We start from the raw sequence: 18,777 nt of genomic DNA, 5'->3' as shown, positions 1-18,777 counted from the left end.
TCAGGTTGGAAGGCAATAAAATGCAATCACAGCTTCATTACTGGTAATGTTGAATTATTACATCTTTACTAATGACTGCATTAGTTTCCATCTTTATTTGTATTTTAAATCTTAGATAATACAATTCTAAATAATTCTATTTCCATTTTTTTGAACTTTATATAATGAAATATTTCAACAATTATCACCTTGTAGACAATGTCATCTTATTGATATCCCTGTATACTTACCCTCTGCCCTTTGATTATTTTGTATCGTCTCCAACATCATATTATTTCTTTGACTAACTCAGCATGTTTTCCGTAATGTAATGATAATTTTTTTGAACATAATGTTACCTACTTTAACATTAGTAGTTCCTTAATACCATTAAATATTGTCCTTGTTCTGATTTTACCTCAGTATTCATGTATTTTTAAAATTTCTGGGGTTGAAATAAATTCCATTTTTTTTTTTACTTGTTTCTTAAATTTAATCTGTAGTTTCTTCCTCTTCCTCTTCTTTTTCTTGCTTTCTGTGGCTCCAGCTCTGGGTCTTGCTTTCTCTTCCTTTATAATGTATTTGTTGAAGAAAGCAGTCATCAGTTCCAGTTTCCCAGAGCCTGGATTTTGTTGATTTCATCCTTGTGGATTCGTTCATGTTACTCTGTCTTCTGTAGTTCTTGTGAATCGTAGTTAGTTCTAGAGGCTTTGTCAGATTAGGATTTGGTTATTTCGCCGGCAAGACTTCCCTAGGTGGTGGTATGTACCTTTGTCATGCCCACATTAACACCTCTGATTCAAACTACTGTTCTGTGCTAGAGACTTGCATAGCCAATTGCTTCCTTGACATTTCTACTTGGACATGTAACCGTTATTTCAGACTTAATAGATCCAAAATAGATACTTGCTCCCTTTCTCCCACTCTCAAGTGAGATACCACTATTTATTTATTGAGCTACTCTCCCATCAACCTGGAATACACTTACTCCAGATTTTTATTTGGCTCAATCTGTATATTCTTTCAGATTCTGCTCTTTAAAGAGGTGCATTCTGAATGTTTGTTCTAAATAAGCATCTACTATCATTCTCTATTCTCTTACACTGTTTATTTTCTTTATAGCTTTTGTAATTCTCTGATACTGCTCATTTAATTTTTCACTTGTGTATCAGCCTGTTTCCCTCACTAGAATATAAGCTTTAATACAAGGCTGGGATGACTTTGCTTTGTTCATTACCAAAGTGCCTGGCACATAGTAGGTGGTCAAATACTTGTCAAGTATTGACTGAACGAATGGCTCTCGTTACCTTGTAGTAATAGTTTAGTATATCATTAACTAACTTAAGCTTCTCAAGTGAAATGATCTTTTAGTTTATCTACTTGGATTTCATTTCAGGCATGTATGTAGGATTCTTCCACGAGCCTGCACTTGCCCTCATCTATTTTCTTGAGACCTATTTCCTCTCATATTTCCTTTTTGCTTGGCTTTATTCATTTGTCTCTGTTTCACCATCTTCCCCTGCCCCCAACTCTGGGTTTGTTTCCTTTTTCAGAATTCAGGGCTTCATTGGAATGTCCCGACTCATATGGTGACTTTAAGCATTGTCATCTTTATTGCTTATTCTTCTCTGCAAAGATATGACTTTTACGCCATCTCCCACTTCTTCCCCATCCAATTATATACAAGAATCTTTTGTCTTTTCCTAGGTATTGAAATACTGTATTTTAACACTGTTTGAATTTTCAGAGAAACTTCAAAAATATTCTGTATTCTATATTAACATTTTACACAGATATCTCCAACCTGCTCTCCTATTGTTTCTCCCCATAAATCTACTTTTGAAAGTTATTTTCTCACAACTGCTGAATTTTATATGTCCAACTGACATTCAGTGAAGCTGGGATGATATTTCATGTGAAAAAATAGGTGGTTTGAATCATGCCACCCGCCCCTCACCATCCCCAATATATCCAGGTCCTGATCTCTAGAACTTGTGAATGTTACCTTATATGCAAAAAACAAAGACATTGCAGATGTGACTACATTAAGGATTTTGAGATGTGGTTATCCTAGATTATATGGGTGGGCCCTAATATAATCATATGTTTCCTTGTAAGAGGGAGGCAGAGGGAGATTTGACATATAGAAGGGAAGTCAGTGTAACCATGAAGGCAGAGCTTGGAGTGATGCTGCCACAAGCCATGGAATGCCAGCAGCCACCAGAAGCTGGAAAAGGCAAGGAGTGGATTCCTCTCTAGCACTTCCAGAGGGGACATGGCCCTGCCTGGATCTTGATTTTGGCCTAGTGATACTAATTTTGGCATTCAATATTGTGAAAGAATGTGAATTTCTGTTGTTTAGAACCACTAAGTTGGTGATAATTTGTTACAGCAGCCGCAGGAAACATACAGAAAATAGATTGTTAGTAAAAATTTGAATTTTAAAGGTGTTGCTAGTAAAGGCTCAGAAGGAAATGAGGAACATGTTTTTAGAAACTGGAGAAGAGGGGATATTTATTATATAGTGGGAACAAGCAGAAGAATGGCTACAAATCATAAAACAATGGAATATCTTTACATTGCTGAAAAAAAATAAGGTCAATCTAGAATTCTATGTCCAACAAATGTTTCTTTGAAAACTGAAGAAAAGTAAAGATATTTCAAGCAAACAAAAGCTGGAATATTCTTTGCCATCAAATCTATACTGTAAGAAATATTAAATGAAGATTGTTAGTCTGAAAGAAAATGTTACCATTTGAAAACTTGGATCTACACAAAGGAATAAAAAGGGCCTGAATTGGAAAATTTGTGGCTAAATATAAAGGACATTTTTTTTCTTTTAGAAAAATTTCTTTTAAAGAAAAATCTTTAAAGCAAAACTAATAACATGCATTGATGAATTTATATAACATGTAGAAGTAAAAAGGTGATAAAAATATAAAGGATGAGATGAGGAAATGAAAACATACTATGTAAGAATACGAGAAATGATACAATATCATTTGAAAGTAGATTCTGACAACGTAAAAAGCAGTATTGTAACTTCTAGTGTAACCAAAAATGAAACAAACGTATATGTAATAGCCAATAAAAAAAGGTAAAATGCTATACAAATAGTCAATTCTAAAAGAAGCCTGAAGAAGAGAGAAATGGAACAAAACAAATGGGACAAATAGCAGCATGATTGCAGATTTAAGCCGTGTCATAATTAAATACTACATTAAATGTAAATGGCTTAAATACTCCAGTTAATATTCAGTGATTGTCAGACTGAATAAAAAATATACAAGAGATAAACTTTATATATACAAGATAATTAAAAGTGAAAAGATGAAAAAAGATATTCCATTATAAACAGTAATTATAAGAAAGCTGAAGTAGCTCTATTACTGTCAAAGTAGCCTTCAGAATAAGATATATTTCCAGAGATAAAGAAAGCTTATAATGATAAAAGGATCTGTTTTTGTCAGGATGAGCTAAAAGTCAAAGTGTATATATGATTAATGGCAATATTTTGGAAATAGATTGACAATAAAACAGAAATAGACAAGTCCACCATCAAAGTTGAAAATTTTAAAACCCATCTCTCAGTAACTGATAGAACAACTAGACACACAAAAAAATAAAGATCTAGATGATCTGAATAACACTATCAAGTTTACCAAATGGATATTTATAGAACACTATGTACAACAACTGCAGGATACACATTCCTTGTAAGTGCACAAGGAACAGACACTAAGATAGACCACATGCTAGGCCATAAACCAAGTCAATAAATTTAATCATTTTGGAATCATAACAACATATTTTCTCCTTATTAGAATTAAATTAGAAATAAAAAATAATATATCTGAAAAATCATCAAATATTTGAAAATTAAATACTACATTTGTAAATAACTTACGTCACAGAAAAAAATCACAGAAGGAATAAGAAAATACTAAGTAAAAATACAGGTCAAAATATATGAAATGTATTTAAAGCAGTGCTTAGAAATATAATTTTAAATATGTATGTGAGGAAAGAAGAAAATCTAAAATTAATGGTCTGTGATTCCACCTTAGAAAGAAATAGAAAAGCAAATTAAACCAAAGATTAGTGAAGAAAATAAATAAATGGAAATCAATCAAGCAGAAAACAGACATTAATGAAATAAAAAGCTAGATTTTAGAAATGATCAATGAAATTTATAAACCTCTAGCTATACCGATCAAGAAAAAAACCCAAATTACCAATATCAGGACTGAAAATAGTTTTATTACCACAGATCCTGTAGACATTAAAAGAGTAATAAAGAAATACAAAAAACTTCATACCATAAAATTTGACCACTTAGATCAAGAGTTGGCAAACTTCTCCTGTGAAGGGCCAGACAATAAATATTTTAGGCTTTATGGGCCATGCGGTCTTTTCAAATACTCAACTCTAACACTGTAGCATGAAAACAGACATGGACAATGTGTAAATGAATGGCTGTTGATGTGTTTAAACAAAACTTTATAAAAATTACACAATCATGGATGTGGATGAATCTGAAAAAGATCATGCGGAGCACAAAAAGCAAGAAATAAAAATACATACTGTATGGTTTCATTTATCTGAAATGCTAGAAAAGGCAAAAGTAATCTATAGTGACAGAAAATAGATCAGTGTTTGTCTGAAGCCACGACGGGTGTTGGTGATTAACTATGAATGGTATGAGGAAACTTTTTTCAAATAATGGAAAAACTCTATATCTGCATTTTGGTGGTGGTTTCATGGGTATTATATATTTGTCAAAATTCCTCAAACTGTACACTTAGAATGGATGTGTTGTAGTGAATGTAAATTAAACCTTGATAGATTTGATTTAAAAAACAAAACAAGATTAGAGAATGCAAACAGAAACAAAACAGAAGATGGGAAAATGGAGAATTAAAACAACAAAAAACAGACTTTCAGGTGGAGGAATGGTACATGAGAGAATACCTGTTCGATAACCTTGACCCACCAGTACATTTGGTGAGTGAGAGAAAGTGATTAGATGTAAGAGGAAGTTAAAAAGAATGTGAGCAGCTGTTGGATAGCAGATGCCAGGAAACACAAAATGAGCGAATTCATTGCCAACTGAAACCAGAGAGCAAGAATATTGAATGTCAGGTGTTCTCATTTCCTTTAGTTTCTTTAGGCATGATTTGCAGCCTAGAGAAAGCGAGTAGGCATTACTAAGGATTAGGGATTGTAGAGCACATTTGGCTAGTAAGTGCACAGTGTTAGGAAAAGCAATGTAAATAGGGCTACATAGTTTAAGGGGTAGGAGTGGTAAACCTTGGTTAGTGAAGAAGAGGTTGAGCATGTATGAAAGATAGGAAAGGTGAAAGGTAAGAATGATTTGGACTAAGAAAAATTACTTTCTATGATTAGTTGATACATAATGCAACATGAGCTTTCCAAAGTAGTATAATGGCAGGCAGCTAAGGCTTTTGAAAATATAAAACACTCCTATCAGGCAGACTTAGAAAAAGTCCCTCCCCTTTCTGTAGGGAATAATCTCAGTGGACATCAAGCTTATCAACTTGTAGCTTTGACAATAAAGTATTTCACATTCTCCTTAATTAATGTATGGCTCTCAATGACATATTTTTTCAAGAGTTACTCTATGCCCAGTCTCTCAATGTGTTGTGGGCCTTACAGTCTTTAATGCAAGGTATGCTCTAAGTTATAACTCCTAAAGGCAGAAGACAAGTTCACTGTAGACAGTGAATGGACTAAAATGTCTTTAGCCTCCCAGGGCCTTAATAGGGCTGATGGTGGATGATTTCTACCAAAGAAAAAGAGGACAAAGAGATTTCAGCTCATCAAAAAAGCATCTCAAGAAATGGCTGGAGATTAAATTTAAAGTCAATCTTAAATTAATTTGAAAAATGCACACAAAGATTATTACCTGTACCAATTGGATATGTCAGACCTGTAAGTATCTATGTAGAAACAACAGCTTATAATTAATAATAATAATTTAAAAAACCACTACTTTTCCTGGCTAGGAACATAGGAAAGGCAAGTTTGAAACAAAAGAGTTGTCAAAAGGGACATTTGATATTACATCAGCTATCAAGATCATGAATATAATTTTTAATAGCTTTTGAAATTTTGATATTTTTGATATTAGCCCAGTGCTATGCGCATAATAAATGCTCAATTAATACAATCACACCTGGATTCCAAGATCCCTCAGTGGTGGAGAATAGGAGAGCTGTAGGCAGGATTTCCAATATCAGAGCTGAGTCAAGAACAGCAATGGCATATCAAAGGAGAGTCTCTCACAGTGGCTGGCGCAAACACAGGAAGGAGGAAGTGTTCTTCCTCCAAAACCTAAGGAGCCACTTGTTAGGCCCAAAGGAGCCCTCTGTTGCCAAGTCAGAAACAAAGCCTTAAACAGATTAACACTTTTTCCCCTATGTGAATATACAAGGGTAAAAAAACCCTTAACCTTTCTCATTATGAGAAAATTGAAAATTGACAATAGCATGAGCTGTTCACCTGTATTCTCCTCTCCTCCATTAGTGGACCTCCAGAACCTGGAATGCCACCATCTAATACAGTGACTCATGGGATACAGTGGTGAAGTGAGGAATTGGAAATTCTTCCTAGACCTACTGTCCTACTGGGTATGTCATCTGCCTCCCTCCAAGTCACTCCTCTGTACCTTTGGATCTCATAATGTCAATGCATGTTGAATAAATTTCTAGTCTACACACAGATATAAAGCAAGAAATGCCCCAAAGGGGGGTGCCTGGGTGGTTCAGTTGGTTCAGTGTCTGACTCTTGGTTTCAGCTCAGGTCATGGTCTCAGGGTCGTGGGATTGAGCCCTGCAACAGGCTCTACACTCAGCAGGGAGTCTGCGGGAGATTCTCTCTCACTTCTCCCTCTGCCTCTGCCCCTGCTCACGCACACAGGCACACTCTCTCTCGCTCTCTCTCTCTCTCAATCTCTTAAATAAATAAATAAATCTTTTTAAAAAAGAAAGAAAGAAAAGGAAATGCCCCAAAGGCACTTCTCCTAAATAGAAGAATCCTTTGGAAATGGATACCTCCGTATTTGGGGATACACTGAAGTAAACATTTTCATTTTAACAATGCACATCCACAGAATAGTCAAATTACCTCTGGGTAGGAATCAGCAACATGGTCTCAGAGAGTCCTTCACCTTAAAAGGAAAGAATTTGGAAAAGCCTCTAGTTGCCGTGTGATCTCAGGCAAATCACTCAAGCTCTCCGGACCCATCTCCTCCTCTAAAATGTGATCATGACAGTGGTGCCTGCTTCATAAGATTGTCATGAGGATTCATTGAAATACTGCACTTGAAGAACTTGGAACAGTGTGTGGCACATAAAGACAGTCCAATAAATACTAACTATAATTATTGTTATTGAAAGAAATTCAACAGATATAGCTATCAGGATAGTAGGAACTTTGTAGGACTCACAAACTTTGTAACTTCCTCGAATTCAAGTCAGTTGTAGGACCTTGAAAGAACCACAGGCCTCTTATTTGGAAGACCCCAACACACATCATCTTTTTTTTTTTTTTAAAGATTTTATTTATTTGAGTGAGGGAGAGAGAGAACAAGCTGGGGGGAGGGGCAGAAGGAGAGGGAGAAACAGACTCCCTGCTGAGCAGGGAGCCTGATGGGGGCTTGATCCCAGGACCCTAAGATCATGACCTGAGCCTAAGTAGACACTTAACCAACTGAGCCACCCAGGCACCCCAACACACATCATCTTAAGCAAAATAAATTGTAGTCATATTCTCAAATAAATGGAATTGTTATAACATTTTTGAAAATATGTGTAATCTTACTATTGACATCTTTTCTTATTTTGAACACTTTTTTTTAGGTCTGAAACATTTTTCAAATAATTGCTGCTATGTATTGAGTGCTTAATACCCACCAGATACTGTCCTAAGAGCATTACATGCCTTAACTTATTTAATCGTCACAATAACCACAAGATAGGTACCTCTATGGCCTCCATTTTACAGGTGAGAAAAACCAAGGCACAGAGATCTTAAGCAACTTCCCATGGTGGCATAGCTAGTAAGGAGCAGAGCTCACGTAACATCCCAACATGACATGACCAGTGTTGAGTAGAACTTGAGCGATTGCCCAAGATGCCACAACTAGTAAGGACAGAGCTCAAGTTACTTGATGAAGAGGACAACTTTAGGAAGGGGTAGAGCTAAAGGAACTTGTCTAATATGGAAAACTGATAGCTAGCAGACCTCATGTAACTTCTCAAGATGGCACAGCTACTAAGGGACAGGGATTAAGTATCTTCCCCAGTCACATAGCCTGTGAGGGCTGAAAAATGCAGGTGGTCTAGCACCACCCTTCATGCTTTCTACTGTAGTACCTGTCAGGCTTAATTGGTTTGAGGCCCTGTGCAGTGACTCTTGACAGATAAAATGGCCTTCTCCATTTTACATGTGTTTTCTCCCTCATTTCTTCAAAGTGGGTCATAAGATAAAAAGTCTCTTTTCTTGCCTTTGGGAGGCAAGGAAAGGGGAGCATTGAAAAGCCTGCCTCCCACTGCACGGCCAGTCTAGAATTAAGGAGCCTAAGGCTAGAATGTTGGCTTTTGAGAGGACTGGAAAGGCTGCTGAGACCTGAGGCTGGAGAGAAAAAAAGAGGTAGGTTTAGAATTAGGACGAGGCAAGAGAGCCACTTGGCTTGGATATAAAATTTAAGGTTCACCAAAATACTCAGGAATTAAGATAAATAATATTTTAATAAAATATTTTTGAAAATTAAAAAAGGCAGAAAAAGAAGCCCATGAAGAAGAAAATATCAAACTTTTAAATAACGACAGGATCTGACACAGACGGTATTAGGTGAAGCAATTGAGGCCAAGTCATGCAAGATGAGTGTTAGAAATACTGCATTTATATATTTCTTTATCTTGATTACTGCGCTTTTGGAAACCCCTTAAATTTTATGCCTGATCTGAGTGCCTCACTCACCTCATCCTAATCCCGATTTTGGGAAGAAGAGCGGGGCTAGGGAACCAGTTGGAGCCTGAGGAATAATCCTGGGGTCACACATGAAAAAAAGAGGACACAAAGCCTCACTAAGAACATCCCATACCAAGTTCCTTTTCCTACGTTCTTTACTCCTGACAGCTACCTTTCAAGGCAGCTGTTAGCATTATTACTTATATAACAAAGCTGAATGCCAAAGTCATAAGGATAGAAAGGTTTCAAGATCTACCTGCCTCTAGAGCCTGGCTGTTCCCACTACTGGCCAGTATGTGCTTAATAAGCAGAATTTTTGACATTTTTTTCATCTTTTAGGTCACAAGCTCTACCACATGAAGACAGAAATCACAATGAGAAATTTCACTGACTTGACTCCTCTTGAAGCTGCCTGAAATCTTAAACCATAACTTTTCTCTCCTGGTACTCTTGAAAAAATTACATTTCCTGCTAAGTTACTCATATATTACATCTAGTAAGAAGCTTCAGACGTAAGAATGTTGATGGAACACACCCATCTCATATTGGGGCACCGTTTTCTGGGCCACAGCATATTTGGAACAGAAACATTCAGTTAAGTGAATTCAGTGACAATTTACACTTGTGTTGTAAATCCAGCCCATTATTTATGGTAATCCAATTTTGGGTGAAGCAGAAAGAGAGTGGGCTTGGAGTCTGAAATGAAATCGACTGCCAGTATGTTACTTTGAATCATTTATTGAAATCTCTCTGGGGTTTCAGTTTCCTTTTGTATAAAATAATAGGTTTTTTTTTTTCATGAAAATAAGATTATACGAAATCCTGCCTTCCTTAAAGTCGACATGACCCAGTGATGAAGAACCTACATTGTGATTTCTACTTGCGCATCAGGAATCCAGGGTCAGTCAATACTTTTACCCATTGCCAAATATAATTAAAGCATAGGGCTCTCCTTGATCTAAAAAATAATTAAGCCTATTAGAAAACAACTACACATAGGTCTGGCTCCACTGGTTACTTCATCATTTCCGTCTGCTGTAGCCACTTTTGGCATCTAACACAGCTTGGGCTCCCGTCCATAAAAAGACAACTATTACAAATGCATTATTGTCATCTTGTTTGTACAAGTTCTGTTGTGAACAATAACCATTTATTATCTAAAAAAATCACCTTTTGGCTTCCATAAACTAATATTCTATGAATTCATACACTGAGCATAGTCTTTCAGGCAGAAATTAATCAAATACATTTTTGTGCCCCATTGGATTTTGGGCATAACTCCACTGTGTTTAGTCTTTGTATGCTCAGTGGCAGGTACAATGCTTGGCTTGTAATAGGGTTCTCAAGAGACAATAGTTGATCCTTGATAGATATCACAAACAAACTTTTTGTTTGTTTCATCCTTGGATAAATAAATACTCTAAACACTAAGCTCTCCAGAGTCTGCTGTACCCATTAGCAAATGACCCATGAATCAGAGCATCAGATGGAAAAGTAAAGATCAGGGACTAAAAGATCCTGGTGAATGGTATCGTCAAGCTTTTCACTTACTGGAACTAATTTAGATCAAAGGCTAATTCTTGCCAGTTAGCTTCATTTTCTAATATTTGGGCATTTGATACTTTAGAAAGACCTTCTTTGAAGGAATTCATTCATTCAACAAATATATGTAGATTAGGTATTGTTTTGGGTACCAATGACTCAAAAATGTCTAAGATACGTCTCTGTCTTTAAGGATATCACAGCTAATGGATAGCATGGGCATATAAGCAAAAAGTTAAATGCAATGTAAATGAAATGATGAAAATATGTCCAAAAAAGAATATGGGCATAAATGGGAAGTGATTTGCTCTGATTTTCTGAGTCTAGAAATATTTAACAATTAAGCTTAAAAATAGTCTAAAAGATGAGTAGGACTTTTCTGGGTAGAAGAGGAGGAGAAAGACATTCCAGAACCAGGGAAAGCATCTGCAAATATATAGAGATACAAAATACCATGAAAACCTCAGGAAGCTATAAATAGCTTGGTGTCGTTGGAACAAAGGATTCTTGGGGAGGGTGGGTGATTGCACAGAGAATTAATTCAGGGGCCAGGTTATAGGGAACACTCTATACCAGGTGAGTTTTGACTTGATTCTATCTCAACAGTCCTGAGAGATACAGGGTACCACTTGGCTCATGTTCCCATTAGTATGAGTGGCTCATCCAAAATGATTGATCTGCTTTTGCCCATGCAATTTTGGGTTGGCTTCTTCCTCTGAGAATTTCAAACTTGGCTGTGCATTAGAGTACTCTGGTGGTAGCTTTTAAAAAATACATATTTCTCGGGCCACCTGGGTGGCTCAGTTGGTTGAGCATCTGGCTCTTGATTTCGGCTTAGGTCATGATCTTAGGGTCCTGAGGTCAAGCCCCGCATCAGGCTCTGTGCTCAGCGCAGAGTTTGCTTGAGATTCTCTCTCTCCCTCTGCCCCTCCCCCTGCTCACGTTCTCTCTCTCAAATAAATAAATAAATAAATAAATAAATAAATAAAATCTTTTTAAAAAACATATTTCTCCTTCTCTTTCATGCTATCCCTCAGATTAATTTAATGAATACAGCACAACAGTGATCTCTGAACCCATGTTTAGGGACCATTGACATGGGAAGACATTGCAACAGAAGTATCATCAAGGTAAAATTTACTGTTTTCAGAAGGTCACAGTAGTTACCTTGGGGAGGATATTTGGGAAGGAAGATAAAGGGCACAGATGACCAATGGCAGGGATTCTCCAAGTCGTTGAAGTAATAGAGGTCAGATATGAAGAGAATCTAAGGCAATCAGAGTTGGTTCACAACCTTAGAAGTCCCCAGTATAATCTGAAACTGGTCCCTGTACATGGAAGGCAAGGAGAGACCAAAGAAAGAGACCACTCCAAATTGGTATGTAGCAGTTTTAATAAGCAAGGGAAATGACGTATGAGGCTTGTCTTGGGTGGCCGCAAAATGAGTAGATCTCTGTAACTGCCCCTTAATCTTCAAGAATGTATATAGAGGCCTTAAATGGGGTTCAGTCCTGTGTACAGCCCAGGTGGTCTCAATAACACAGTACTGTCTCAAGGCTGAATCCCTGCGGCAACTCCCTGTATGAGAATGGTGGGCAGAATATACATTCCAAGGATGGGAGAGGAAGTGAGAAGCCTCCAATTGCCCAGGTTCAGCTCAAGGGTCCAGCAGGTGGCCATGTCCTCTTGATGACCTCTTCCAACAGTCTGGTATAAAGGAGGAAATAGAAATGAGTAATCATATGACCCTAGAGTCTATGGCACTGGGATTCCCTGGAACTAGATGAGGAGAGCGAGGGGCACTAAGGAGTTAAGAATGACTCCAGATTTCTGGCGTGGGGTTTTTGGAAAAGGAAACTAAAGAATCTCAACAGATTCTGAGGAAAAAGCAAAGAACTTAATTTGGGACATGGTTTGAAGTTGAGATACTTGTGGTATATTTAACATTAGATTTCTTACAGGCAGTTGGATATCCCAGCCTGGAGCTCTGGAAAAAGGTCTGGGCTGAGATGGGGATTTGGGAGACATCTTTGCTTAGGCAGAAGTGGAAACTAAGCCAACAGGTGAGATCACTCAGAGTGGAAAGAGTAATAGAAGACTGAGAATTAAAGTCTCAAGCCAACAAGTTTTAAGAGGAGAGTAAAAGAGAAGAGTTAGCTAAGGACACTGAGAAGAAGCAACCAGGAGAATGGGAGGAAATCCAGGGGAGAATAATGTGTCAGAAGTTATAGCAGCAGGGTGCCTGGGTGGCTCAGTTGGTTGGGCGACTGCCTTCGGCTCAGGTCATGATCCTGCAGTCCCGGGATCGAGTCCTGCATCGGGCTCCCTGCTCAGTGGGGAGTCTGCTTCTCCCTCTGACCCTCCCCCCTCTCATGCTCTCTCTATCTCATTCTCCCTCTCAAATAAATAAATAAAATCTTAAAAAAAAAAAAGAAGTTATAGCAGCAGAAGAATAGTTTTAAGAAGAGGATGTGGTCAGCACTTAAAACATGTTAGAGACAGGTCAAACAATGACATGACCATTGGGTTGAGCCCAGAGGAGGTTCTCAGTAACTGGTAACAGCAATTTCAGTTAAGCAATTAGGAAAAATTGGAACCAATTTGCTGTGGGTCGAGAAATCAATTGGAGGTGAAGAAGGAGAGGTGAAGAGTGTAATTTTTCAAGAAGCTTACCTGAGAAGAGAAGGGGAGAAATAGAATGGTAGCTAACTAGGAAGGATCCAGGATTTAATGCATTTATGTGTCTGGTTTTAAGATTGGAGAGAACTGTAAATATTTGCAGAGGGGAGACTAGAATTTAACAATTGAAAAGAAGGGATAGTTGACACAGGAAGGGATGGGAGACCACAGAATGGGCAGTGGGGTTTGCCCTAGTTTTTTTTTATGCTTTGAGCTCCTTCCACCAAACTGGGAAAGTAAGAGAGAGCATACCATAAAGGAAGGGGAAAGCATTCATTTCTCCCCTGCCTCCCTACCCATAACTTCCCACCTTATTCTCTACAATGAGCCCATACCCCTTGCACTACCTCAAGATTTTGAAGAAATGCACATTTATAGGCACAGAGATTTTGTGGCAGAAAAATGTTATAAATAAAAAGTATAGGGGCGCCTGGGTGGCCCAGTTGGTTAAGCATCTGCTTTTGGCTCAAGTCATGATCTCAAGGTCCTGGGATGGAACCCAGCATCAGGCTCCCTGCTCTGCGGGAAGCCTGCTTCTCCCTCTCCCTCTGCTCCTCCCCACCTACTCATGCTCTCTCTCTCAAATAAATAAACAAAAAATCTTAAAAATATATAGATAGTGATGATTAGTATAAATCTCTCATTCACACCACACAAAACTGCATTGACTTGATCTCGAACACGGGGTAGAATTGAAGCTATTGTTAACTCACTTATATTAAAGTGCATCCTTAGGATTTTTGTTGTATTACAGAATTGGCGATGCTCAGTTCCCAAGACATTATAGCTCTTCTTGTGATCCCTGTGAGTATTAAATTAGGTACTTCAGAAGGTTGGAGGGGGGGCGGGGAGTCTATCCCTGTACTGTCAGTTTATTAGTCAAGTGGGGCTGAAAAGATTAATATTTGGTCCAATTCTTCATCTTTCTCTCATTTTTTAGTGAAGAGACAGATTACTATGGAAAAAACTGCGCTCTCACTGCGCTGAAGTTTTATTATATGTGCCTGGAGAGCCTGATGAGGCACTATGCATTTAGGGTTTCATAAACAATTAAATAACACCCTTCCTTAGTGTAAAATTATTCAGAAACACCTCTATTGGTGTCATTTTGGAGGTTGTAAAGGCATGGAAAACATAAATAGTGCATAAAAATAGAAACTGTGAATCACAGGAAGTCAAAATGTAACCTCAAAGGGAGTAACAGGAAAGGAGGGTATTTGGACCCAATAGACCTAGATTGAGATTGTAACTGTGATAGCTGCTAACTGTGTCCCTTAGCTCTGTAAACCTCCCCTGTTAAATGATGCGATGCCCCTTTAGTTGGACAGGAATTTCTACAGAAACTATATTATGTTGGTTTTACAGCCAGATCCTGAGCTCTCATCAGAAACACAGAATGAAAGAAAAATCTGTTTTTCTCAGATCTCCCAAACTGCCAGAATTAAGTTGTCCATCACTTTATATCCTAAAGATTAGTACAGAGATAGACTTGGGGAAAAGTAACTTCTTATTGTCTGTAAAAGTATTAGCCAGTGGGGCACCAACACCACCAGGCTGACGATACAAGAGAGCACCATGTTGGGGAGAGTTTTCTCGCCTTGAGCTGCTGTTTGAATACTTCAGTCTGTCTTTTTCTACAACCCTGTTGACTGAAGAGATGGACAGATTCCACAAGCAAAAGCCTGTATTGACCAGAAGGTGAGCTTATGCCTGAGAAATGGAATATTCAACTTTAAGACCAAAATACTACAGAGAGTGAACCAAAAGCTGAAACCCAGAGGGACTAAAATAGGCCCTTCTTAATACCCGCTTGACCATAAACTTGCATTGTTTTTTTTCTTTAATATCTGCTATACTCTACTCATTTTTTTCATTCCTAATCTTGCTTATCTGCACTTTCCTTCTTTTTTGAAAAAAAATCCATATTGCTGGACTTACCCATTTTTCTTTCCAAAGAACCTGAGTTTGCCTTTGTTGATTTTTTCTGTAATACCTTGATTTTCTCTTTTGCTCCTTATTCTTTCTTTCTGTTCTCTTTGGGTTTATTCTGTTCTTTTTCTAACCTCTTAAGTGTATGCTTGGCTCATTATTTTAAATCCTTCTTCTCTTGCATAATGCAATGGTTTTTCCCACTAAATGCCACTTTTGTTGGGCCATTTAAGTTCTCATATGTAGGATCTTCATTATAATTCCATTCCAAGTACTTTATTATTTCCATAATGATTCTTCTTTGAAGTCTGATTTTAAGTTTACAATTATGGGGAATTTTATTCATCTTTGTGCTATTGATTTTGAACTTAATTGCATAATTGACAGAGAAAGCAGTATGTGTGATATAGATGATCTGGAATATTGAGACTTGAATTGTAGCTAAGTATACAGTCAACCTTGTAAAAGCTCCATTTATTCTTGAAAAGAAATGAGTAGTCTCTAACTATTGTCATTAGATAAAGGTTGCTATTTGTATTACCTGTAGGAGACATTTTTTTGATCTCCTTGAGCTCTTAATTGAGACAAATGAATTTGTTAATTTTCCTGGAAGCTTTATCAGTTTTTGCTTGATATTTTCTTATATTCTTTTTCGAATACCACGACAAACCTCAGGGCCATTGAGGAACATAAGACTTGGAGTAATTGATTTACATTCATTGGATGTATCATTAGGTGGATTTGATTAACTTGAATATCTTTGCCCTCTCTCACTTTTCCAGCCTCTTAAGTCTGAGATTTGTTTAAAGCCCTGTTACTTTTATGGTTCCATTAAAGTTTCAGTGCCCAGGGCAAAGTTTTATTAAAGGAGGAAGGAGCTGCTTCCAGGAAATTTCAAGCCACTTCGAATGTTGACGGTGTCTGCTTGTCTGACAGCTTCCTTTTGAGGTTTACATTTCCATTTAACGGGTGACTGCAGCACTGTCCACACACCTTCTGACACGGTCTATAGTAGTGGAAGGAAGGAAGGAAGGAAGGAAGGAAGGAAGGAAGGAAGGAAGGAAGGAAGGAAGGAAGGAAGAAAGAAAGAAAGAAAGAAAGAAAGAAAGAAAGAAAGAAAGAAAGAAAGAAAGAAAGAAAGAAAGAAAGAAAGAAAAAAAGAAAGAAAGAAAGAAAGAAAGAAAGAAAGAAAGAAAGAAAGAAAGAAAGAAAGAAAGAAAGAAAGAAAAGAAGAGAGAAAGAAAGAGAAAAAGAGAGAGAGAGAGAGAAAAGACCCTGCCAGCCCATGGTGAGTTGAATTTAATAAATTCTTCTAGTCATGATGTACTGGTCCTTTTGTTTTTCCTGTTTCACCTTCTTTCTTGATCCTCTTTATCACCATAATGGGGTCACTGGGTCACTGGTACCTGTTTTAGCGGTTAATATTTTGGAAATATTTTTAGCTTTAAAGAATTGCAAAAACAGTATAGAATTCCCATACACCTGTCACCCTTGTATTAGCATCTTCCCTAACCAAAGGATATTGATCAAAACAAAGAAATAAACCTTGTTACAGTACTATTGACTAAAGTTAGTAAAATAAAGTTGAACATTTCTCACCTTTCACCAGGTTTCCAATTAGTGTCTTTTTTTCTATTCTAGTATCTAATGCAGGACCTCACACCACATGGACCTGACTCCCTCGTCTCCTCAATCTGCGACAGTGCCCCGTTCTTTCTTGTCTCTCATGACCTTGATACTTTCCAAGAGTAGTGCTCCATTATTTTGTAGAATGTCCCTCACCTTGGGTTTGTTTGGTGTTTTTTCATGATTATGCTGAAGTCCGGCATCACTGGGCAGGATACCACAGAAGTGCTATGACTTCCCAAATGCAGCCTACCAGGGAGTACATGACGTCAATATAGAGGCGTCACTCCCGATGTTGACGGCGATCACTTGGCTAAGATGATGTCTGCCAGGAATCGCCACGGTAAATTTACTATTTTCCCTTTGTAATTATTACATGTTTGGGGATAGACACTCTGAAACTATGCAAATATCCTATTTGGACTTGAACTTTTGTGTCAGGCTACCCAAGACCTCGTCATCAGTGGGCATGAGACTGAAGCCCCTTAGGTCACTGAAACTTGCACCTTCCTCAAAACAGAGGTCTTCCTTATAGGCTTACCTCACAGGTTTGCAATTTCCTTTTCATTTGGCCCCACAGGGATTGTTCTGTCTTACAAGCTCAATGAATACACTTAAAAGAATGTTTGTTATATTTTATCTAGCATTTCATGGTGTTTTGTAATGGAAGACTGTTTTTTTAGGCTAACTGTGATAACATGTTGCTGAAAATGACTGTTGCTTCCACCCACCTGCGTACGTTGACATCTACATACATCTATATTCTGAAGGCCATCCTATGATGCCTGTAATTTTCTGAGTCCGAAGTAAAGACTCCCATTCTGAAAAAAAGGCTTTTCTTGATTTGTGATTTTTTTTGTATGTGAAGAGACCTACAATTGCATAAAAACAAAATTATGTTCTGTTTAGTCAAACATTGAATCATATATTTTGGGAAGAATAAAACTACATAAAATTGAGACAAGCACAGAAAATCCCGGACATATGTTTCCTGCACCTACGGCTCATTAATCATGTTGCTCAGCTTCTCCCTTTCGGTTCAGGGCATATGATCTCCTACAACACAGTTGCATCTGTGGAACACTGAGCTCCGTTGTTTTTCTGTATTTGCTGCTGCTGCTGATATAAGGAAATAACTACTCTTTCTAAACTATGGATAGATATACAGGTATACTTAACAAAACAGTTCTTCACATTTTTTGAGAAATTGGTTCTATCATCTTGCATTGCCATCTTATTACATTGCCCATGTCTGACTTCTTTGCGATACATTTTCACCAGCATGTTTCTTTCTATAGTTTTTTTTTTTTTTTAATTTTTTGACTGCTGCCATCTGTCATTATAACTCATCTTCTACGCTGAGTGACTTTGCATGTGATGATTGCCGGTTTCCTAGCCACTTGGACCTCCCAGTTCTCCACGGAAGAGGAGGATCTCACGATGTCCATACCTGACTCATCTAAGTTGCCCGCTGAGATTAAAATCTGACATGGAAAGTCAATTAAGTGGTTTCTGTTGAGGCTGGGGTAGGGGTTGGGCTATGCACGTGCGTGTGTGTGTGTGTGTGTGTGTGTGCATGTGTGCTCACTTGGAGAGGACAGGCTAAGTCCTGTCGTTCAATAAAGCGAAGAACAGATGGCACTGTCAGTTCGAGGCACAGCACAATCACACGCCATGTGAGCATCCCTAAACGGTGCTGCATATGCAAACCCACGCTGCCAGCAATCCCTCTGGTATTTAAATCCCCGGAGCTCCAAGAGAGCATATTGCACCGCATTCCTCTGAACAATAAAAATTGCTTAACTTTCTGCCTTCCCTCCACATTCCTTCCCACTCCCTGCTCCCTGGGGCAAGCTGGAGATGAGCTTCAAACCTAAGTTTTATGAAGTCAAGTCTTTAGTCATTTGTGCTCCAGGGCAAGGAGATAGTGACACATGTGATGTTGGGAATAAATGAGTGAGACCAGCCCAATAAATGTGAAAATTATTTATTCACTGTATGAGTATATGAAAATCTCCCTTTATGGGC

General features: G+C 37.9%; 1 protein-coding gene across 4 annotated transcripts in view; it reads left to right on the top strand.

The window, feature by feature from the left end:
* Nucleotides 1-18,250, top strand: part of NHLRC3 (NHL repeat containing 3) — a 35,749-nt gene extending 17,499 nt beyond the window's left edge. Inside the window, exons 8-15 of one of the 4 annotated variants that reach the window (XR_013447008.1) lie at nt 6,526-6,629; nt 9,313-9,873; nt 11,553-11,645; nt 12,477-12,578; nt 13,949-13,998; nt 14,718-14,892; nt 16,060-16,411; nt 16,765-18,250. Coding sequence is in view for 1 of the 4 variants with exons in the window: in XM_036090824.2 (XP_035946717.1) it covers nt 6,526-6,586 (61 nt within the window). In the remaining 3 variants the exon portion in view is untranslated. Of the gene's footprint in view, nt 1-6,525; nt 6,630-9,312; nt 11,523-11,552; nt 11,646-12,476; nt 12,579-13,948; nt 13,999-14,559; nt 14,893-15,905; nt 16,412-16,764 lie in introns of those variants that run through there. The other 3 variants (XR_013447007.1, XR_013447009.1, XM_036090824.2) reach the window with 3 other exon arrangements.
* Nucleotides 18,251-18,777: the final 527 nt, after the last annotated feature.

The sequence above is a fragment of the Halichoerus grypus genome, chromosome 4 (genome assembly GCF_964656455.1).
Source record: "Halichoerus grypus chromosome 4, mHalGry1.hap1.1, whole genome shotgun sequence".
In the NCBI taxonomy this organism is placed as follows: Eukaryota; Metazoa; Chordata; class Mammalia; order Carnivora; family Phocidae; genus Halichoerus; species Halichoerus grypus.
The sequence above is the reverse complement of the archived record's forward strand: the minus strand, read 5'-3'. Positions and strand labels throughout refer to the sequence as shown.